Here is a 23,644-nt window from a genome sequence, read left to right as displayed (position 1 = left end):
TAGTCGTGTAACAAATGTTCATTTAACTCCTGCTGCATCTGTTAGATATCTGGAAAGGTCTTATACTGTAGAAGATATAAAGCTGAGAAACTTGCAAACTTAGCAGGTTTTTACATACAGGACATTTTTTTAGATATAAAGACCTGTTGAGATATTCTTACAGTTTAAACAGTCAAACAAGGGAAGTTATTTCTAAATTGAATTAAAAACAAATAGTTGACTAGTTTTCAGACCTTATTTTTATTTTATATTATCTTGTTTGTGGAAAAAAAAAAAGACGGATCAATTTCCAGAGTATGATTTTTATATATGTAGAAAAGCCGATTTTTGTCTTTTAAAACAAGACCAATGTACTTATTAAAAAAATATTTCAAAAATTTATTTCCAAGCATTATAGGCTAATCCAGGCTAAATATTAAAATTGAAAAGAGCGATGTTGCCCTGAGTCCATCCAAATAAAAGTAAAAGGCTGCCAAAGTTTTTTTTGTTGTTTTTTTTTACTTCTTTAAAAACTTATTTTAAATATCTGCCATGGGAAATCTGTTGCCCTTTATTAGGAAAATCATAAAATATGAAGATTTTATTTTAAAGATGTCAGTATTTCTGCAATATGGTGGTTTCCAAGGAAAAGAAAAATCTAAAATATATTAACCGTTTTAATGTCGTACTGGTAGAAAAAGAGAGAAACCTGCTGAAGTTTCCAAAACAAGCCTTTGATTCTTTAAAAAAAAAAAAAAAAAACGCTGGATATTTAACATTCTAGCCACTATAGGAGCCATTTATAAGGGTCCAAATAACCACAGGTTGCAGAATCCTGATCTAGAAAAAGTAAGATTGCTATTTTGGACTCATATCTATAGTTTTTAAAAAATTTAGGGGAAATACTGGAGTTTAAATTGTTACATTTCATGCTATCGTTAAATATATATATGATTGTCTTCACATTTAGGGAAGAGACTAGATTTTGTCGCCCTCTGGTGGAGACTGACCATAATTTAGTCACATATACAGTGCCTTGAGAAAGTATTAGGCCTTCTTGAACTTTTTGACTTTTTGCCACATTTTAGGCTTCTCACATAAAGATGGAAAACTATATTTTTTTTTTTTGTGAAGATTCATCAACAAGTGGGACACAATCATGAAGTGGAACCAAATGTATTGGATATTTCAAACTTTTAAGCAATAAAAACCTGATGAGTGGGGCAGAAGTTCAGTAAGGATCTCAGAATGATCGAATGTTACCTAAATGACCGATGATGATAAATAGAATCCACTTGTGTGGAATCAAGTCTCTGTATAAATGCACCTGCTGTGTGGTAGTCTCACGGGTCTAATGTGCAGAAAGCATCATGAAGAAGGTGTGAGATACTGCTGTGGAGAAGTTTAAAGCTAAATTTTGATACAAAAAGATTTCTTAAGCTTCAAACGTCCAAAGGAGCACTTTGCAAGTGATAATATTCAAATGGGGTATCAGATCACTGTGGATCTACGAAGACCCGACTGTCCCTCTAAACTTTCATTTCAAATAAGGAGAAGACAGATCAGAGATGCAGCCCAGAGGCCCATGATCACTCTCTATGAAATGCAGAGACCTCTGTCCGTAGGAAAGGTCAACTAAATCCATTAGTTTCAATAAACCAAACAAAAAAGAGTCAGTATGTTCTCTATAACCTACTTTACATATTCATATGTCTCTCTTCTGTAACTATGGTTTAATATGGCTCCTATATGTATTGCTCAACCAAAAAATACATCAAATAAAACCAGTGCATTGTACTGCATTATCATTAATTTATATGAAAAAATGTGCTTTACCTTATTCAAAATAAAGATGTTTTGGCTAATTTCGATAAATGTGAGTTTTTCCATCTTAATCTATCATCCAATCATCCAGAAATCTAACTTCATGCACTCCTTTGATACTCACACCATCGATACAAAACACAATTTCCTCCTGTTTTCTATTAGCAACACGGTAAACGTTTTTTTTTTTTTTTTTTCAAAATAAATGATAACTTATTAAAATCATACATCTTTCAAGCTTCATTTCATTTATAAGGCTTTCTATTTTAACATCACAAATATCATTAATGTACAAAATAAAAATAGTTGGACCCGAAATATAACCCTGTGGAACACTACCTTGAATAATCTTATTGTCAGACATATAAGGCCCTAAGTGTAGGCCTAGATTTTTTTTTTTTTTTTTGCATAAGTAACTGAATAACCAATCTTATGCCATACCTCTTACACCATAATTATACAGTTTAGAAATGAAGATAACCAACCAATGGGCAGAAGTTGAGCCCTTAAGATTCCCCCCCACTCCTCATTTGCATAATGAGGTAGAAATGCAGACAGAAATAGCATGGAAGAAATAAATAGGGTAAAAAAAATACAAAGGAAGAATAAACCAGACAAAAATATTATAACATGCACATAAATAAATACTTAAAGAAATAAGCAATAAAGAAATAAAGTTGAAGATTAGAACGGACAATAAATAAATAAGGTAATTGTTACAAAGGGAAATAAACAAAGAAGTTAATTAAAAGAGATAAATTTATGTCTCACTGTATAATTTAATTTCTACCTACATTTATTTGTTTATTGTATTTTGGGGGTGCAATTAATTGTATGCTTATTCATTTTTGGAGCATTTATTTATTTCTGTGTTTATTTTTAATTATGGCAGGTTTGGTCCTCCATATATTTGGTCTGAAGGTTATACTAATTCACACTAGTTGTTTTCAATAAATGTCTCTATTGCTTAAAAAACTATTTCTCACATAATCTTGAAAATTGTGAGAACAACATTGTGTTATTATTAAATGTGGGTCTTTTATGTAGGTTGTATATATACTTGGGTCCGTTTTTGTTTTTTTAATTGTCTGAGATGAGACATCGGTGCCTTTTTCCCTAAATATAAATGTCTTAAAGATTAAATTAAACAACTGCAATGTATTTTTCTTCATTCTTTAATCTACAGAGGAGAAAAGCCGGGTGCATTTTGGTCCGTAAGCATGCTTTGCATTAGCGGGTCCTAATTAGTCGCTTTTATATGACGTAGAAGTATATGGGCGTGGCGTAGCAGTGGGCAGAGTTCTGTAAAGCTAACCGGTTGACCTTGCTGCTCAACGTTGACCGCAAACAACCCACGGCGCAAAGAAAAGGCGACGTCTACATATCTGTGATAGTTTGTGTTTGCCTGTGTGTCCGATGGCAGTGGTCCACAACTCCGGTTTCAGGTTAACCAAAGGTACACTGTTTAAGCTAGCTCAATGCTAACGTACATACTAGTTATTGAATTAGCGCAGCGGGGCGCGTGCTTGGCTCCAAGGCTACCAGGCAGTTTAGCGCCGACAGCAGGGTATTCACTGCGGATTATTTTAGCTTCAACTACAGACTGGACGGCTGTGAAGAAGTAGAAGTCGCTCCACTATTTGGCTTCTTGCTTAGTGTGACTGTCTTGTGATGTTTAGCTAACCGGTCAGCCATCTGATCCCATGTTTACGCCTTAAACTGATTAAACAGGAGCCTGGAAAACAGACCAGGGCCTGCGATCTGTAGGTTTTAGCCCCTATTACAATTACAAACAAGCTTTTTTTATTATGCTCCCTTTGGTTAGCTGGGTTATTTGTATTTTAGCGTTGATATTCTTTAGTTTGTTTAAAGTACTTCCCAGGTCCAGTCTCTATTTCAGGCTAAAAAAAAAAAAAAGACCATAAAAATCTGTATTTTAAGGCTCTTTCACCAACTTTGTCTATAATGTGTAACCATTTATAAGTTATTTTCCCAATAATCAGTTTTCCATTATCTATTCATCTCATTTAACGTTTTTTTTTTTTTTTTGCAGAACCCCTATTTAAATTCTGTCCTCTGCAGAAATAGAGGCAATACATTTAATGTGGCTTTTTGTCCTTCTAAAGTAGTAAATAAAAAGGTAAACCTGTAGAGTTTTGATGTTAAAAGCCTTAAGTATCCTTGGTGAAATTAGCTCTTCTATGTATTTATTCTTTTCATAAAATTCCAGCCTAACACAAAAATCTAGAATGGATTTTAGAGACCATCAGCTGCTTCTGTTCTACACTAACCAGCCTGATTCCTTTTTTTTTCTTTTTTTTTTTTTTCTATGTTTTTGTTTCTCTAGAACATTTCTTGGTTGCTGTGCCGGTGGCAGTCGTTTCGGCGGCTGCTGGTTTTCTGGTCAGCCGTTACCTGAGCGGCCGCAGCTGCAAGAAGAGCCAAGTGAACACGATTGTCAGCAAAGACAGCCCCAAAGTGGTGCACAGCTTTGACATGGAGGACATCGGCGCCAAGGCTGTGTACTGCCGCTGCTGGAAATCTAAAAAGGTCGGATATAGAAGAGGGGATTTACAACCTCAATGAGATATCGTGTAAACTTGCATGAAAATATATTAAAAATAAAATGGAGGATGTTCTTTTTCCGGCTGGATCATGGAAATAAGTGGTCCTCCTAATTGTCAATATGATATGTGATATGTTTACGTGCTCGTTCCCATTTTCACTTACCCATAGTTAGCCTGACATGGTGGAAAAATAAAAAAATCTCTTGAAAGTAAGCTTATATGGGCGATGCAAACAACTTTTGAATGGAGCGTGCACAAGGATAAATGGGCTCGTGCACGCATTTAATAGGCGTGCCCTCTCGGGAGCGGGTACAGGGTTGTGCGTGGAGAGGGTGGGTATTTTCAAATATTTGCAGAAACCCTCAACCGTACCTTTAAGATCCAACTTGAATTGATTAAGCTTGGTCTGCACACAATTATTGGCATTCTAGAAGTCTACCAATATGAAATATATGTTTCATTCTAAAAGGAGATATTAGTTCTTTCTTGACTAAGAAAGAAAAACTACTGAATAATTTTATTGCATATTTAAAAAAAAATAAAGCATTAGGTAAGATTTATTTTTAAAGTTTCAATTTGTTTTCATCATAATTATCCATTAATGGCTTTAAGAGCCATTTATTATTTCTGAGTTAATCAACTTAATTTCTATAGCACATTTAAAAACCGCAGGGGTAACAAAAAGAGGATTTAACTTATTTAAACAAAAACAAATCTGTATTTTAAAGCCATGTTGGCAGCACTAAAGTTTATCGCCACCTACAGGTGGCGATAAACTTTAGTGCTGCCAACATGGTGATAAACTCTAAGAAAGCCGACCCTTTTCCTTGATTGGGACATTTCCATAAGGATGCTAGCGCTGATTAGTCCTGTAGGTTCAGCGAGAGGATAAAAGTCTTCTATACCTTCACACATCCTGTTATCTGCTATAAAATACATTTTTAGCCATTTCAGTGTTTATCTACAGCTGTTTATAATGTGTAAAAATGAATCAAAGGGGCCAAATATTAACATTGATTCAGCTTAATGCAGAATCAGATGCTGCAGATGTTGGTTTTGTTCTGGTTGTCATGGAAGTTAAAGATGTGGACGATGCTGACGCTGTTCTCTCTTCCTGCAGTTCCCGTACTGCGACGGCGCCCACGCCAAGCATAACGAGGAAACCGGAGACAACGTGGGGCCCCTCATCATCAAAAAGAAAGACGCATAGGGCAGCGCCGCAGAAGAAGCCGTCCCTCCCTGACTGCTCACGCTCTCTAACCCCCTCTCAGATCATTCAGTATTGTCGAGGTGTCTTCCAGAGATTTTTTTTTCCTAATTCCTGTGGTTCCCGCACTGATTTCTAACCATCATCTCTGGGCAGATCAGGGACTGTGACAATCATTGCAGTTGTGTGCCCGTCCTCAGTGGCTCCCTGCGGAGCAGGTGGTTGAAATATGAAACCATTGCTTCAATATTTATGTTAATTTCAGCCAAGGCCTTATCTTTATATGATGATCACAGCAACCCATATGAATGTTAAATGAAATATTCCATTTGTTTTGCTGCTTCATTGTAATGTTTGTCTTAAATGATAATACAAAAAAAAAAAAAAAAAAAGACTGTTGGAACTTTATGATCAAAACCCCTGAATATTAAACCTTTTTAAAAGGATCTATTTTTGCGTCTTCATCAGATTGATCTGCTGTGTTGTTAATAAAACATGTTGAGTGATCTAATTTGGTTGTTTGGCTTTTTTTTTTTTTTCCAGTTTTGGGATCCACCTTAAGTTGCAACTAGTTCTCTGGGTGCCAGTTTATGGATTAACAGTGAACGGGGATAATGAGTAAACAGCTCAGAGTGGGAGGGGGGGTTGTTGCGTGTGGCCTTGGCCAAAAACAGGCTGCTGTGCTGCAGTGTCCACCAGCACCAGTGGCCATTTTAAACCCACTGGCTGTATCTGAGTTGACCACTAGAAGACGCTGTGTTTACACGGATGGTCCAGGCCAGACGGTGTAGTAACCGTGGGCCCCTGCTCCCATAGTGACACGCGCGCGCGCGCTCTCTCTCACACACGGATGAATCACGCACGAGGTGTCTGGCTGCGTGCCAGATGCACGGAGGACTCTCAGAAGAGGTGGAGTGGACTCCGGCGCTCCTGCGTGGAGGAGTCAGCAACTCTATCAGCCGGAGCGGTTCTCCTGCTTAAAGGTGACAGCAGAGGCTTCAATGGACAGAAGGCACCAGCTAGCAGAGGAAGTTAGTTGGAAATTAACATATTTCTATTATTTATTGTGTAAAAAATATTGATTGTAATTTATTGAAGTCATAAATATAAATCCAGTCATAAAAAAAGGTTGACCAGCTTTGCTTTTTTCCAGCTTCTGTTTGTTTTATTGTCCTGGACATGTACAGATATATTTTATTAGATGGAGATAAGAAAAATAGCTGACAAATATTCATCTCTGGCTCTTTTTCATGTTTTCTTGATGATAAACAGCATCACTTAAGTTCTTACATCAATAGTTTGAGGATTGTTCCCCTAAAACCAGCTTTTGGACTTCCTAGATTTTCTTTTCTGTTTTAATCACATGGTTTTGAGTTTAATCATATATATATATATCTATATATAGTATATCAGCTTATATTCTTAGAGGATTCAATACATAAACACAGCGGGATCACATAAAAATGCTTAAATTGTAATCAAGCTAAAAAGTTATACTTTTAGTCAGTTAACACATTTATAATATAGAAAATAAAATAAAAAAATAGTCCAAAACTGCAAATCATGTACAAATTTGTACATATATATATTGTAATGTATGCATTTATATAAAAAATATCAATCTTTGAACGTAAAATCTGAAGAGTTTATGTTTATAATTGTATATAGTTGAAGGGTTATGTCTTAATTACTGTTGTAAGGGGTTATTTTTTGGCTAATGCGTTTTGTAGAGTTTGTGTACCATTACTTTAGGAAACTATCGATTAGTTAGGTTATCAAATCAGTTAAAGATTATTTAAATGATCAATTGATCCCATAATTAATTTCAGCACTACTGTCAAATATTTTGCACCTTAGAAGCTCTACTTTGCTTCGGTAAGAATATAATGGCTAGGCTTTTTGCATCACAGACAGCATGTCAAATATAAGCCTCTCTTATTTGCTCTTAAATGAGCCACAATGCAGATATCTGGTGAAGGTATTCAGTAGGCACAGGCTGATGTGTGCTACATTGGATGGAAATCCTATATTTTGTTTCCCCATCTTGAGCTTGTGTTCCTGCTTAGCCATACTGCTCTTTTCTGAAAGTAGAAAAGAGTGAAGAAGCCCCTTTCAGCCAGCCTACAGGCAGTGTGCAGCAACAGAGAGAGCAGGAGCAGTTCTGCATCATTACGTACTTCAAAATGATGTCTTGCATTGAAGGAAAACATTTAGATACCAAACCTCAGGAACATTATCTGGAATGTTTTCAGCAGGTTTAAAAACATTTGCTGTTTAAATATTACTATGTCTTGATACCAGAAACACAGCATGGTTCTGTTGGTCCCTGCATAGCATTTTATGGGGGGAACTTCAGACCAACATTGCTTTAACTGCTGCAAAACAGGTAAAAATAATTTAAAAAAATGACTCTGCTTAATCAGCTGTTTTATCAAACTTTGAACATTTTATTCAATTTCTTTTTCTGTCTTAAAGATTTTTATTTTGGTCCTGTAAGTAAATACCAGCTAAAGCGATGTGTCCCTGTGACATCAGTAAACTGGAGTGAAATAATACATCTAAATATATCCCCTGCTGCTGCTTACAGTTGCAAAAATATCAGATCTCAGGAGAAACTGCACAGGTTTTTGTTTTAAACCCCATTTATAAAAATTTTTTCGCTTTGTATCTAGACTGAAAAAAACTAAGGAATGAATTTCGGATCAAATAACTTAGCATTGATATGAGTCAATTTATTGAACTCTGTTGTGCATTGCTAAAGATGGATTTGTTTTTATATAAAATTAAATTCAAACAAATCAAGCAACCATTTATCAAAAACATTAATACTGCAAATGTGTAAACAGATGAGATTGACATATTTGCTGTTATAAAGGATAAATTAATCTATGAACCTAGTGATAGTGAGAATGCTAGCTCGCCATTCCTGAGCAGCCATTTTGTTTGCTTATGCTAACATTTTTGTTTATACTAAAGCTAAACAAGAGGGACAGAGTTTATATGGATCAATATGTGTTAAAACCCAGATGATGATATTTTGATTAATACATCACACAATAAATACAAATGATTCAACTTTTTTTTGGTAATGTTTTTAGTTGGCTCAGTGGCAGACATATTTTTGTATATTTGTTTTTGGAGATAAATTGTCAACTTAGAATCGCTTCAACTTTCAGAAAAGTGATTAAAAAAAAAGTCAGTTTGTGCTTAAATGCTTATGTGTTACTGGATCATTTCCAAATTGTCTAGAGTTCTAGGATTGCCCCTCCCTACTGGTGTGGAGGCTTAAGCTAAGTTTGCTTCTTCCTTGGGCCGGTTCAGCTTGAATTAGCAAAATATTAATGCTTTAACATACAAAGCTTTTCTCTTTCTTTCTTTCGTTCTTTCTTTCGTTCTTTCTTTCTTTCTTTCTTTCTTTCTTTCTTTCTTTCTTTCTTTCTTTCTTTCTTTCTTTCTTTCTTTCTGAGTTTTAGTTTACTTTATACATATATATATATATATATATATATATATATATATATATATATATATATATATATATATATATATATATATATATATATATATATATGCTAAGTGTAATTTTTTATCTGTGTAATTTTGCCCCTTCTGAGAGATGCGTGGAAATTTAACTTTACAGTTTTAAAGTAAATACTTTGGACGGTAAAGTCTTTATGATTTTATCTGAATCGTCATTTATTAATAATTAATCAGAATACAAAGCAAAACAATTACATGTTCTCTATCAAAGTAAAGCAATATATATACAAAGTCAGTTTGTGCTGGAGTACTTCTCTGTTATTGGATAATTTCCAAATTGTCTAGAGTTCTAGGACTATACGGCCCCCCCTACTGGTGTGGAGGCGTAAGCTAACTTTGCTTCTTCCTTGGGCCGGTTCTGCTTGAATTAGTAAAATATTAATGCTTTAACATACAAAGCTTTTCTCTTTCTTTCTTTCTTTCTTTCTTTCTTTCTTTCTTTCTTTCTTTCTTTCTTTCTTTCTTTCTTTCTTTCTTTCTTTCTTTCTTTCTTTCTTTCTTTCTTTCTGAGTTTTAGTTTACTTTATACATATATATAAATATATTCATATATATATATTCCAATGAGCCATCCTGGGCTGTATAAAGTGATCTCAGGTGAGTTAAACTACTGTGTGTATTATTGGGCTGTGATGGTGTATTATTGGGCTGTGATGGTGTATTATTGGGCTGTGATGGTGTCCGTCCTGAGGGTCGCTCTGACCAAACCATACTCGCTCGCTCAGCTGCAGAGTCCAGTTCGCATTTTGAGCGACGCCCCTAAATTCCGTGCAGAGTGTTTGCAGACCCTCCGGGACGGAGAGGTGGAGGAGGAATCGGCAGCTCCGCCGTCCACAGACGCTGCGATCGCCTCGACATTACTTCATGACTTCATCACATATTTGACAGGAGAGCCCGTGTTGGGAAAGGTAAAGTGACACGTTTTTCTTTCTGATCCTACTTCCTGTTGATTTAGTCCGTTTTTATTTTTTTTCTGTCGCCTGGTTTCTCCTCCTTCCTGCGCCGTGTCGCAGCGACCGCTCGGACTGTGGTCAGCTCCTCTTAGGTAACCTCATCCACGCTAAACTGATCGATTACATCTCCACATCGCGCCTTTCTAAACCCACCGACTCCCACCCTGTTATAACAAACACAATCCGTGGATATTCCGCGGTGTTTTTTTTATATTCTCCCACACCAACGTGGACCCAGAATATAGCCTGGTCTTTTTTTATCCACGGCACCGCATCGTTGCGCACCTCTCTGCTCGATAGCAGACAAAAGACAGCCTGTTTTTCTTTGCGGTTCCTTATTTGGCGTTTCTCTGCTCCTGGCTGGCACACATAACAGCAGTCGTCAAAATGTATTTGAAAAGCGCGCTCCACATTTGACCTGCGCATATGCGCATATCTTTGCATATTGTTGTCGCTCTGTTATTGATTGCATTGATATACCGTGAAATTCTTAAAGGGATACTGCCTCCTGTATGCGGAAATCCTTTGCCAGGCATGCACTGTCACACACTCACTCTCTCACACACACAGGGATCTTTGCTTCTGGGTTTTAGTAGTTTTATTTCCTTAGTTTTATACAAATATCTCTGATTATCGGTTTTGTTATTCCCTGACTGTGAAGTAGCTCTATGAGGGGAAAAAACAGATCCTGTCTTCCCTGTTTGCTGTTTTTCTCTATCTGTCCCTCCAGCATTTCTATTCTTAACCTTCCTGTCTTCATCCCCTATTCATTTCCAGCTCTCCAGGACTCTGAAGCCGCTGCAGAGAATGGGAATAGGGACACAGGCCAAGGCTTGCCATTTTGGCTGAAGTAACAGCAGGACAGTTGTCAGCCCCGCGTCAGCTCCAGTCCCCACGCACACAAACACACAAGGGCAAACAGCCCCCCCCCCCCCCCCCCCCCCCCCCCCCCCCCTCCCGCCATAACCAGCCGCTGCCATGTCCACCGCCGTAGACATTGCTGGCCCTTCCTCCCCAGATCAAGCCCACAGCAGTGCTAAAATCCCCAACGAGCCCCTGAGACCGAGCCTTAAGCGCTCTAGCCACCCCTACAGCCTCTCTCATTACATCTCCACTCCTTCCCCTGCTGTGGACGTTAAAAGCCTGATCCAGCCGTCCCCAGCTCAGGAGCAGCGTCCTGCCCAGCCCAGTAACAGCAAGCCCCGCCGGGCCCCCTCCTGGCCTGACATGTGGGAGTCACCCAGCGGGCTCCACCTGGCCCATGCCGCAGAGTTGCTGATGCGCGCCGGGCTGCTGGCTCTCACCCCCGCCACCACGGAGCAGGCCAGCCTGGGCGCGCAGAGCAGCCAGCCGGCTAAAAAGGAGCCTGTCGAGGCTAAGGGAGGAAAAGGAGACGGCGAGACGGGCGGATCCGGGCCGGAGGAGGAGGAAGAGGACTCAACTGGATGCAGCACTGACTTCCAACCTTTCCTCGGCGCCTGGTTCCCCTTTAGCCCCGCTCTGTTCCCTCTGGCTGGCTTTCAGATGGGGGGAGGTCAGTGGAGGAGCACAGCCGTGGGAGCTGAGGGGATAGAGGGGCTGGTGGCAGAAGGTTACTCCCCTGGCTCTCTGGGAGGGGGCAGTGGAGGAAGGAGGAAGAGGAAGAGGTGCGGGGAGTGCGTGCCTTGCCGACGTCAGACGAACTGCGAACAGTGCAGCAGCTGCCGCAACCGTAAGAGAGGACACCAGATCTGTAAATACAGGAAGTGTGAGGAGTTGAAGAGGAAGCCCGGGGGTCCTGGGTTCGAAAGCAGGGTGTCTGGCTTTGATTTAAGGGGGTCCGACTTTACTTTGGGTCTGGCACAGGAGCGAAGCAACGGGGCCCTGGACGGATAGTAGCTCCTGTGTTGGCAGAGGCTGGTCGGGTAATTGTTGGGAGCTGTAGTTTATGGGACACCACAATAACATGCTCGGACTGCGGTACAAAGCTCCATTTAAGAATGTCCACACCTGTTTCCATCCTTTCTTTTGACAATCAGTGAAAATGGGAGAGGAGAAAAAAAAAAAAGAAGGATACCAATGTGCGTCAATATTTAGATGACAACAAAAATGCCTGTACATAAGACTGTAAATATCTGGAAAACATTATGTCCTTTTTTACATTGCTTTCCAGTTTGGATGTACCGTGCTTCAGCATTAAAACGGAGCCAAAATGGGGTTTTATTTTTGTTGTTTCTATTGAGGAGTTTCTCGCTTCTGTTGTTCTGACGTCACTGCATCAGTAAGAAATGAATGAGTTCAGCCTTGGCTAAATTATTTCATGTGCTACTTGTACTGTATAGCTCTGTTTGCCCTTTTGAAATAAAAGACGTTTGCCATGTGCTACTTGTCCATGAGGTTTGTGCTGCGACCCGCACGCCTGTGGTCGTTTTTTATTGGCTGTTTGGAGCTTTGTTTGTGCCTGCCTTTTAGTTGTCTATGTCACCTCATTGAGAAATTTGGGAACCAAGGCTCAGTCCAAATGCAAACAACATCAACTTTGACAGACTAGAGCTAACATTTGAATTAAGATAAGGCATTGGAAAGCATTAGGTAGATAATGGCATTTGCAAGGGTTGAGTTAAGGGCTACAGAATGGCGATGTGCTGACTTTTCAATCAAATTTATAGGAAGTAGATTCAAGTTAGGATGGTTTTTGGTATCGTGGGGACCAACGCTAAGTCCGTATGTAACAGGCATTAGTTTGTGGTTCAGTTTAAGGGTAATATGTGAATTATATGGGTTATGGATAAGGTTAGGTACTGGCCTTTGTAAGGGCTGGGGTATGGATTAGAGATTGACAATGTCGTACCTACTGATTAGAATGGAAAATTGAACAATCAAACTCGCAGAAATGTATTCAAGGTAAAGACATTTTCTAGTGTTACTGAACTTTCAAAGATCCTACGGCCTTATGGCAGAGATGGGGGATCTGGAGTCACCAAGTCATCTCTATGTCAAGTATTTTATCTGTCCAGCCAATGAACCAGGTGAGTCGAATCTACACAGATTAAACCGGATTGGATCCTCCTGGTTCATTGGCTGGAGAAAACAAATCCATGACAAAGAGATGTTGACTCCAGATCCCCCATCTCTGCCTTATGGGGATGTATGTCCAGTTCATTTGCATCTGACACTAGTTTTATGGTTCAGTTTAGGGCTAATATGTCAATTCGGATTGGGTTATGGATAGGAATAGGGAGGGGTTGGGTTGAGGGCTAGATGTTGGTGATACTGAACAATCAAACTTGCAGAAATGTATTCAAGGTATAGATATTTTCTGGTATTACTGAACTTTCAAAGATCCTACGGCCTTATGGCAGAGATGGGGGATCTGGAGTCAACAAGTCATCTTTATGTCATGTATTTTATCTGTCCAGCCTATGAACCAGAAGAGTCGAATCTGCACAGGTTAAACCGGATTGGATCCTCCTGGTTCATTGGCTGGGCAAAACAAAAACATGACATAGAGATGACTTGTTGACTCCAGATCCCCCATCTCTGCCTTATGGGGATGTATGTCCAGTCCATTTGTTTCTGACATTAGTTTTTTTGGTTCAGTTTAGGGCTAATATGTCAATTTGGATTGGGTTATAGATAGGATTAGGGAGGGGTTGGGTTGAGGGCTAGATGTTGGCCATATTGCACCTATTGCCTAAAATAAGTAACTTGCACAATCAAACTTGCAGAAGTGTGTTTGATTGTGGACATTTTCTGGTATAATCACCTTTTCAAGACCTTAGGAACATCATGTTCAGTGTTAGTGGCTAAGTGGCTAGTGGCTAAGTGTAGGGTTAGGAATGTAGTAGCTAGAGTTAGTGGGTGGTGTTAGGGTTAGGCACAGATAGGGGTACGGAATTAAAGGTAACAACAACGTCCAAATAAGAATAGGAATAAAAAATGTGTGTACTTGTGTGTGTGTTTGAGGTGGTGTGGATTATGAGTCTCCTAATGGTGTGGCTGAGAGCCTTATCACAACCCCACAGACGCGCACACACACACAAACACACCTACACGCTGCTTTGGCACATCTGCACGCTCGAGGTAAACCTGACATACAAACAATCACAACAACCTACCCCCCCCCCATGTTCTTCTTCTTCTGTTTTGTTATTTTGTTTACACAAGTATGCATCACATTCAGACGCACAGAATTTTTTTTTATAAAGCAAACCAAAATCCAGCTGGACAAGGCTACAGGGAGGCTCTTTTTTTTTTTTTCCTCCTCTCCTTGCTGCCGTAACGATGGCTGATGTGATAAGACCTTCTTCCTCGGCGCCACACTCCAGGGGACCGCAGGGAAGATGTAACCATGGCAACGGCCGGCCCGAGGTGTCACGCTATAATTGGGCCACGGCTGCACTTCCTGTGAGCCTTCAGTCAGGGGATCGCAGAGGGACCGTGCATGCGTATCTATGTGTGCGTGCGTGCATCTGGGTGTGTGTGTGTATGTTTTGTCAGGCACAGAAAGAGAGAGAGAGGGAGAGAGAGAAAGCGCTGCACGCCAGCCAACGCAGGACACTGCCAACTCATGGAGAAAAAGCAGCGAGCTCCAACATCACGCTATTACAACGCTCCCACTGAATGAGAAACACAGTCTTTTAGTTTGAGCCCACAGTGTAGTGTTTCTTCATCGCCCAGACAAAAGGGGAATTTCAAATTCTTGGATCTGCAGCCCCCCCCCAACAACACACACCTCCCCTTCTCTCCTCAGTGCCTTTTCTAGTGATTTGGAGCTTAATCCCCCCCCCACTCCTCAACCTACCAGCACCGCCACCCTCCCTGGGCTTGACACACACACGCAAACACACACTCACACAGACACACACACCGGAAATCTGTGTCACCCGCTGCCCAGCAGGTCCAGTGACTCCCTGAACGCCTGCAGTCTGGCTCCACTGGCCTGCAAGATGGCAGGAGAGGAGGAGGAGGAGGGGGCAGGATAGAGTAGAGGAAGGGGGAGGGTTCAGAGAGAGTTAGGGGGGAGGAAGAGGGGGTGGAAAGCGGATCTGGGATGGTGGTTGGGTTGGGGGGGGGGGGTTGTAGGTGAGGTGGCGGGGGTGGGGAGTGGGGTATGGTGAAGGGCAGATAGAGCAAAGGGGTGGTAGGTTGGTTGGGGGGGGGGGATTGGGGTAAGAGAGTGGCTGAAACAGGGGGGGAAAGATGAAAAGCAGGCCACAGGGGGAGAGAAAAGAGAAAGAGAGGGGACACGCAGGGAGGAGGACGAGGGAGATGGACAGCAGGGGATGAAGATAACGTGGGGGCCAAACAAAGAGAGAGAGATGAGTGTGTGATCCAGAGAGCGGAGCGGCGGAGGCCGAACGAAACGCAGGGAGCCAGAGATGCGGGGTAATGATAGACGCAGTTTCCAGAGATCCAGTTTGTGGCGTCACAAACCCCTGTGGAGCTTGCATATGTTAGCAGTACTCTGGAGGAAAAAAAAAAAAACTCCTCTCACACTGCAGTGGAGCAACCTGCCAGTCCAAGGCAACCTGCACTGCTGCTGGGCGGACCCTTTCTCAGGAGCCAGTCCTTTGAAATGTTGGCCACAGCGTTCGTTCAGAGACACTGTGTCTCATTGTGAATGTTGTTTTTTTTTCCATCTTCCTCTGGCTGTATTCTCCCCGTTAGAAATCTGTAGCAGTTTTACAGCTACGGCCTCTTCCTGAGATCCTCTCTCATTGCTGCTCTGTTGTCCATTTTATTCCTATTTTTTCAGAAGCTACTCCCAATCAGAGACACAATGGCCTCTTACATCCTTGAAAAGCTCTTGCTCATCTACCCTCAGGTGATATTTTGGTGACACAAAGATCAAAGGGGTCCTTTGACCTTTGACACTTAAATCTGTTAAAGGTGGATACAGAATAATCTAAATTCTTAAACAACATTACCCTTGTCTGGTTTGGCTGCATGCTTCTGGAAGCAGAAAAAAAAGAACAGGACTAGTAGGAAAGGGAATAACAGGAAAAAAAGACGCACATTTATTCTTGGTGATGGAGGGTACACAGAAATCTGTTAATCTTTAGCCCACTGCTCCCTTTTTTCAGAGATAGGATGGTTCAAGGAAGTTAAAACACAATAATGTCTGCAGGCCGCAGGGATGTTTCATCATGGTCTGTTTGGAGCCACTTCATCCCATGATTACTACACAAGAACACACTTTCACAATACATTTTAACTATTTAAAAGTATCAGAACCTTAAAAGGTATAAAAGGATTATTTTCTACTTGAAAATTCTACAAAAAGCACAGATTAGCTGATATATATAAATTGACAAATGACATGATGTGAATTTTAATTTCAGATTATAATAAACGAGGCAAGAATGAAATAAAGCGTAAAGAGAATATGCCAAATGAGTTAACAATCTACAGCCACATCAAGATCTCTGACAGAATGCTAACTTTGTGTCAATTAGCAAGTTGCTGTCAGGTCATTCAGGCTAGCGCTGTTTTAGCATGCTAATGGCGGGTAATTAAAATAGCAAACAAACTCCAGCTGAGATGCGAGAGAGAGAGAAAGAGACTTTAGTTATGTTGACCTACGGTGAAACAAAAGTCACAGAGGATCTGTTTGCTTTGGCCAATACATTTTTTTAAACCTTGTAAAGAAATATAATTTGCTCGGACAGTTTGAAGCCAAAATTGAAATTTAAAAAGATTTCGTTGAAACTCTGTTTTTAAAATGATTCTAAAGACAGTTTAGAAGGTTATTATCATAATGTTAACTGGTTGTATTTAGCTGGTTTCTGTTAAGTCATGTTTGATGACAGTGTTAGCATGCTAATAGCAGCTAATTAGCACATTAGACAAAATCCAAATGGGAGCCCTACTTGTCTCTAAATAGCTAAGTGAAAATATGGTACTAATTAAAGATTTGGAAGTAATTCCAAGACAATGATCTATAAAATCACCTTTTTTCACATTTTGCACACATTGTCATGTAATTTTCCTTACTACTCTATTCATTTATTTTCAATGTCAGCAATTGCAAAGTAGAAAAAGATAAAATGATTTTAGAATAAATAAGATTAGATAGAACTTTATTGATCTCACAATGGAGAAATTCACTTTGGCTCTAGAAACAGCAGAAGGTACAAAAAAGAGGAAAAGGTGCATGAAGTATATGCTGTGCATCCAGATATGTACAGTGGATGGTAGAAAAATAAAGGAGAGATTTACAGTGACATATATGCAGTATCCTATGTAAAGTTAATTAGTGGCAGGTAAAGTGTGGTTTTTGGTGTCTAAATAGATAAATAGTATAGGTTAGGTCAATGAAATAGATGAGGGCTCTTATAGGTGAAGCCTTTTATAATATTTCACAGGTTATTGCACAGGGTTAAAAACTTTAGTCTACACCGAGATGAATATTTCCCTTTACCAATTCTTCCTTTTCAGTTTGAACATATCTAAAAAAATAAAAACTGGTTAAATCTCATAATTTATCTTAGTTAGTTATCCATTGTGGATAAATTACATTTTAAAGATGAACTCGGAGGTTTGAAGTGGCAGAAAAGAGAAAGGCAGCTATCTGCTGTAGCATTCCTTGTTGTATTCTTTGTTCTTTAGCAGGGATTTGTCAGAACCCTGTAATTCTATCAGTCATTGAATCAGTTGTAGAAGTTTTATGCTTTAGTCTAACAGCCAGCTGACCATAACATGCATTGATGTAATGCACACTTTGTTATGGCTAATCATGAACTCACACTGGCCGAGGATAAACCCTGTTCAGTAGGCAAAGTACCATCATCCATGTGCGAACTAATCTTGAACTTAAGTTAATTAATAAAGGGGCGTGGTGGCCTAGTGTTTAGAGAGGAGGTTATTTGCATTCCAGTAACCTCAAACTGTCACTCTGGGTCCCTGAGTAAACCTTTACCCCATAATGATCCCCAGGTCCTGCTGGTTACTCACCCAAAGGAGCACCTCGACACAGAAATTTTTTTTTGTTGTGTCCCTTTATGACTACAAATAACGATAACTGAATGGTTAAACTCAGCAGATATGTCTATAATAACAAAGACACAATTTCCTCAATTTATCTCTTTATAATTAACTTTTAGGATATCAAACAATATTTTGATTAAATATTTGTCAATCCAGAACCATTTACTACTAATCTAGACACCCGATGGCTGATTAGTAGTGATTTAATCTCCCTCTGTTGGTATGCTTTTCAAAGCTGCTATGAATTCCTGCTCAGCTGAGTCTCTGACTATTCACTTCCCACATTTATCATAACCTAGACTCTTAAAATAAGAGCTTGACAGGTCAGTCTGAGACAAATTAGTAATTAGAAGAGTTTTTGAACTATACATGATAAAAAAATCAAAATTAAAAAGATTTTAGGTAGCTTTAATTAATTACTTATCTAATACAATAAATATATATAAAGGATTCAGAAAATCTTTTTTGAGTTGTAAAATTTTTATGTAATGAAGAAAGAAAGAACTAAAAGATACATAATCTGTGAAGCTTATATTTTGTCACGTTGCAACTAAAGACAGATTTGAATTGTGTGTGATAGACAAATCAAAAGAAGTGCCTAATTATAAAGTGGTTAGAATTGTTTTCCAAATGAAAAAACCTGCTTTACTCTGATACCCTTACATACAAGTTCAGCTGATTGGCTTAAGAACTCTTATCATTTTTGAAGAGTCCAGAATGTGTTTAAAACCTAAATCCAGCAGACTGGTTGGGAAGAGGGTAGTGAATAATCTTATATCAGGGTTAACTTAACAAACAAGCACCTGATGGAGTCTGCTTTGATTTATAAAAAGGGAGAGATTGGCACGCCTGAAGAGCCTCATAGAGAAGGCTTCAGAACTGAACCTGCAAACAGGACTAGGAGAGCATTCATCACAGGAGAAGAAAAGGATCCAAAGCTTCTAGTCGCTGTCCAACTTTTAGGCAACCACATTCCACAAATCTGGCTTTTGTGTGACAGAGCCATAGTTGAAAGAAAGCTGTAAAAAGTCATTTATATATATATAAATTAATTTTTGCGTAAAAGTTAAATAAATAAATGAAAACCTGGCACATCTCCCTGAACACATCTTTCCCACAGGGAAGCAAGGTAGTGGCAGCTTCATGCTGTAGACATTCTCTTTTTCAGCAGAAACATGGATACTTTTTGGAGATCATAACGAGATCATAGCGCTAAATATAAGGTTAGAGGTTGTAAAAGAGGCAAGTTACAGACCCTAAACATCAAGCACATTTAATCCATTATCTTAAACTGGGGTCCCCAAACATTTCAGTCTGTGACTCCAAAAAATAAAGACTGCTGACCCCTCAAAAATATAGGTTAATTATTTCACTCTATATTCATTTTGTTGGCATTTTGTTGTTTAGCACATAATTATTTTTTTTGTTGTTGAGGTTTTTATGGGACTAGGTTGTTTATTGTAAAGTGCGCAGAAAGGATAGGGGTACAAGAGAGGGGGAGAGACTTGCGGCAAAGGACCACAGGCCAGATTTTATCCCAGGTCCGCCATATCAAGGACTAAGGCCTGTACATGGAGACACCCAAGACGTTTGATACATAGTTCTAAATGTTTTTTGATCATTCAAGTTGACATTTAATTATTTAATTGTGCAATTTCTAGTTTAATTACATATTTGAAACATGCACTTTACAAACACATAAAAAAATGTTACATCGTATATTGTTATACATTCATTTATTTTTTCATGATGTATTTTGGCGCTCCATACACCTCAGGGATCACATAATGATTGTGAAAACCATCTCATGACCCCCACTTTGAGTCTCGCGACCCCACATTGGGTCCCGACCCCCACTTTGGGAACCAATGGTCTAAAATGAGAGTGGGCTAAAATGATAAAAACATACGCCAAAGAAATTTGTTTGTAACTGCAGCTGATGAGGCTCTACTAGGCATTGCATTAGAGGGGCTGATTACAAATGCATGCCACACTTTTCAGATTTTGCTTTTTAACTGATTTTTTTAAAGCATGAATATTTTTCCTTCCATTATGTATATATTAACCACTTTGTGATTATTCTTCAAATCAGATCCAGATATAAAACAATAACATTTGTATTACAAAGATAACGAAAGGGTATCAAACCTGCTTGTTGATCAGTGGTACAAAATACTTTTGAATGATTGTTGTGCTCTAAGACATTATTTGGCATCTACCGCCACTGTCACACATCCTCAGTTTTAGCTTTCAGGCTGCACAGGAAGCCCGACCTAAACTACGGTGGACCGACTGCATTACAAGAAGTCAATGACTGGCACTTTCTAAAAGAACAAAGATGAAGGGACTCCTACAAAGCTTTGCTGGGAAACCCAACACTGTCCTACTATATATAGCCGGTCTTTTCACACTGTGTGCATGACTGCTTGTGTTAAGTCACATGATTCAAGATATATGGGTGGATAGACATGCTCACACACACACACACACACACAGGCCGATGGCGTGGAGGAGGTGAGGGAATGCGGTGAGGTTTATTGAGTTGAGTGTGACGTTTTTCTTCCCGTGACCGGACTCTCATTTGCTCTGTCTCCCCAAGCGTCTCGGCCTCTGTCTCAGCCTGAACCACATGCTAATCAGCTCTCTGCGCTGTCCGTTTGATCTCCAACAGGCAGTTTGCTGTTGCATCCTACTGAGTAGATAATCACTCTAAATCAAACCAACTGTCATTTGCCCCGTTAAACGAAAGAAAACAAACACTCAAAATGTATTTTCTTTTTCATTTTCCACACAAACAGCAAATACGTAGTAGGCTAAATGTTCAATACAAATACTTTGATTGGGTAAAACACAGAACTATCGGCACAATCAGCATGAGAGGAGATTAAGGAATTAATTAGTGACCAAGTAAAGTGAACATATGACCTAATAGTTAGGGAGTAACTATATTTCAAACAAACCATAAAAGAGAGAGACTGTTGCCTCTGTAATGTGGTTTCACGGTTTTCACAGCTTCTAATATCTGGTGGACTGCAGGGGTTTCCCAAAAAGCGAACCCACACTAGAGATTGTATCAGAGCTTGAGGAAGTTTGCCACGTAATGTTGTCTAATGTCATTACACACTATTAAAGCATAAACATTCATTCCTTGAATGATTACAAGCGGCACATTTAAATCTTAAAACTGATTCTCTTTAAAGACAGGAAGTAAGGTAGAGGAAGGATGGAGTAAAAGGCTTCAAATCGAGGGCCAGATGTATTGAGACTCTGTTTGCCTCTATTATTTATTTCCCCATTTACTTATTTATATCCTTAATTATAAAAGCATACTAAACTATGTCGTATAAAATGTTAAAAATGACTTTTCTGTGAGAACAGATGCGTACATTACATCTTTTCTGTTTTATTGCTTAGATGACATCATCACCGGACATGCTCAGTGCAGAGCAGCGAAACATGATTGCACCATATGTATTATACTTACATTTTTCTTCCAATTACACTCTATTAACTATACAACTACTATGAAATGCAAACAAAAACTAAAAAGGACAACAATAATATACAGATATAAAGTTGAAAAAAAAGAGGTAGGGTGGGGATCTTATTTCTGGAACAGATCCGGTGAATTAATAGAAAGGGATTAAACATATTTATTCTCATGGCAAAGTCACTTGACATTTTAAACATTGTAGTTTAGTGCATTTTTTATCAATCAATGGTGAGCCGGATGTATTCTGGTTGCGCTTGCATTAAATAGGGCTTGGCAATATCACCAAGCCCTTACCCTGGTTTTTACTGGTACTATGCTGATAATTATAAAATTGGAAATAGAAACTCTCTTCATTAATTATTGAATTATATAAGTCTTATGTAACTATATAGCGGTGACTGCATGCCACGGCCATTAGAGCCCCACAATCAAAGACACTGCTCTTGGAAAAACATACAAATTTTAAATAATCTTCTTCTGGAAACCATAGAGAAGTCTGTTTTTTATCACTAAACCTCCCATAGTAACCACAGTTAATCATATTCTTCGAATTTTCCAATTCCCCAATTGAAAAAAAAAGAATGATCTAGATCACAGGTCTTCAACAGGGGGTCCATGACCCCTATGGGGTCCATGGAAGTTCTGATTGGGGGTCACAAAAGTTTTTGTTGCTTAGACTAATTGAAATGTCTTTAAATCCACATTAACATGAATTCAACACACTGTAGTAAACAGATAAATGGAGGCAGAAGATGTCTTTCAGTCATCAATGCACACATTCAGCGACACACAGGAGCTCTTTCAAGCTGGGCCCTCTACTGGCTGACGCCTCGAGCAGCAGCTCAGTTTTCTTGGGCTGGATCTAACAGCAGCCTCTTTAAGCCGATGTAAATACCAGATCTCCTCGGGTCATCATATCTGCTCGGGTCTGGTGCATGCCAGTGACGTTTCGCTAAATGATTGGCTGAACGTTGCCACATGATGTAAAACATAGTGGTTGCCCAGACAACCATAATAACATCACGCAGCGTCCGTTAGCATGTCAAATCACCGATGAAGTTTTACCTGATCGATAAAAAAAAAAATTTATGTTTATAGTGAACATAGAAAGAACAAAGCTAACAGGTTAGCCCCTCTTAGCTCGGTCAATTAGCCATATTAGGCTAAACTACTTTTGAATTTATATCAACAACAACCGTTCGTTTTCTAGAAGTAGAATAACTGTTGTTTCCTTTTATAAAACCTCTATGAAAGTCATTTGTTAGGATATTCCATTTGTCCCTCCCTGCCCTCATATCTTAATAAAAAGAATAAAAATAAACTGAGACTTTTTGTGTCACCTTGTTAAATGGCAGAGCTAAGTCTGTCTTAGAAGACAGTACTTTCCTTCAAGACGGACAATGATTGTTTTATTTTATTTTCAGCTACTTAAATTGCTGATGAAATGTAAAATAATAGTAAATGTAGGTAATAATATGTCCAAACTCCAAAACGGGTGCAATATAGTTTGTCCGAGTGGAGTTGCCATATAATGACGTCATAAGAAGGAGCAGGGCCCCGAGCAGATCCGGTACCTACACCGGCCATACACTGTGCATAATTTCAATAGTTCACGCAGGTACAGCTCAAACTGTACGACAAAACCACAGGGTTTAAAAGTTCATGGCTGACGATGCATGTTCTCACACTGTGTGACCCAACGCCGACGGCCGACTGAATTTCAAACATCCCGACCTAACGATTCCTGATTGAGAGGTGGTCGTGAGAAGCTAAACACCTATTGCTACCCCCTGTATACTACACAAACTCAAACTGAAACTCAGCCCAATCAAAAAATTCAGTCTGAAAAGGGCAAAAAACCATACAGTGTTTGCACGGCTTTACACAAAGGTGTGCCAATAGCCCTGCAAGCCTTAACACTTACAGTCAGACTTCCTCTCAGTGAAAGAAAGCTCAACCCTTAGATCTTAAACTAGTATTCATTCAAAAAAGCTGCCTTTTCTTCCTGACTCTTCTCTAAATAGCCCATAAAAACTGGTAATCTCTTTGTAAATACTGATGCTAAAGATGCTAACTGACTGCTATTAGATGTTTTTGCTAACCACACACAAAA

At 39.3% G+C, this 23,644-nt stretch overlaps 2 protein-coding genes across 2 annotated transcripts; both read left to right on the top strand.

Moving 5' to 3' along the window:
- Positions 1–3,073: 3,073 nt before the first annotated feature.
- On the top strand, positions 3,074–6,088 carry zgc:110843 (uncharacterized protein LOC541492 homolog). The gene is made up of 3 exons (XM_038277638.1): positions 3,074–3,259; positions 4,151–4,353; positions 5,491–6,088. The coding sequence occupies exons 1-3, from the start codon at positions 3,220–3,222 to the stop codon at positions 5,578–5,580; spliced, it is 333 nt and encodes a 110-aa protein (XP_038133566.1). The 5' UTR covers positions 3,074–3,219; the 3' UTR covers positions 5,581–6,088.
- A 3,778-nt stretch (positions 6,089–9,866) lies between these two features.
- Positions 9,867–12,431, top strand: cxxc5b (CXXC finger protein 5b). Its single transcript, XM_038277636.1, has 2 exons — positions 9,867–10,025; positions 10,848–12,431. Exon 2 carries the CDS (start codon positions 11,049–11,051, stop codon positions 11,943–11,945), a length of 897 nt encoding a protein of 298 aa, XP_038133564.1. The 5' UTR covers positions 9,867–10,025; positions 10,848–11,048; the 3' UTR covers positions 11,946–12,431.
- Positions 12,432–23,644: the final 11,213 nt, after the last annotated feature.

This window comes from Cyprinodon tularosa, unplaced genomic scaffold (genome assembly GCF_016077235.1).
Source record: "Cyprinodon tularosa strain WSP-4 unplaced genomic scaffold, ASM1607723v1 ctg133, whole genome shotgun sequence".
In the NCBI taxonomy this organism is placed as follows: Eukaryota; Metazoa; Chordata; class Actinopteri; order Cyprinodontiformes; family Cyprinodontidae; genus Cyprinodon; species Cyprinodon tularosa.
This window is presented reverse-complemented; position numbering and strand designations above follow the sequence as displayed.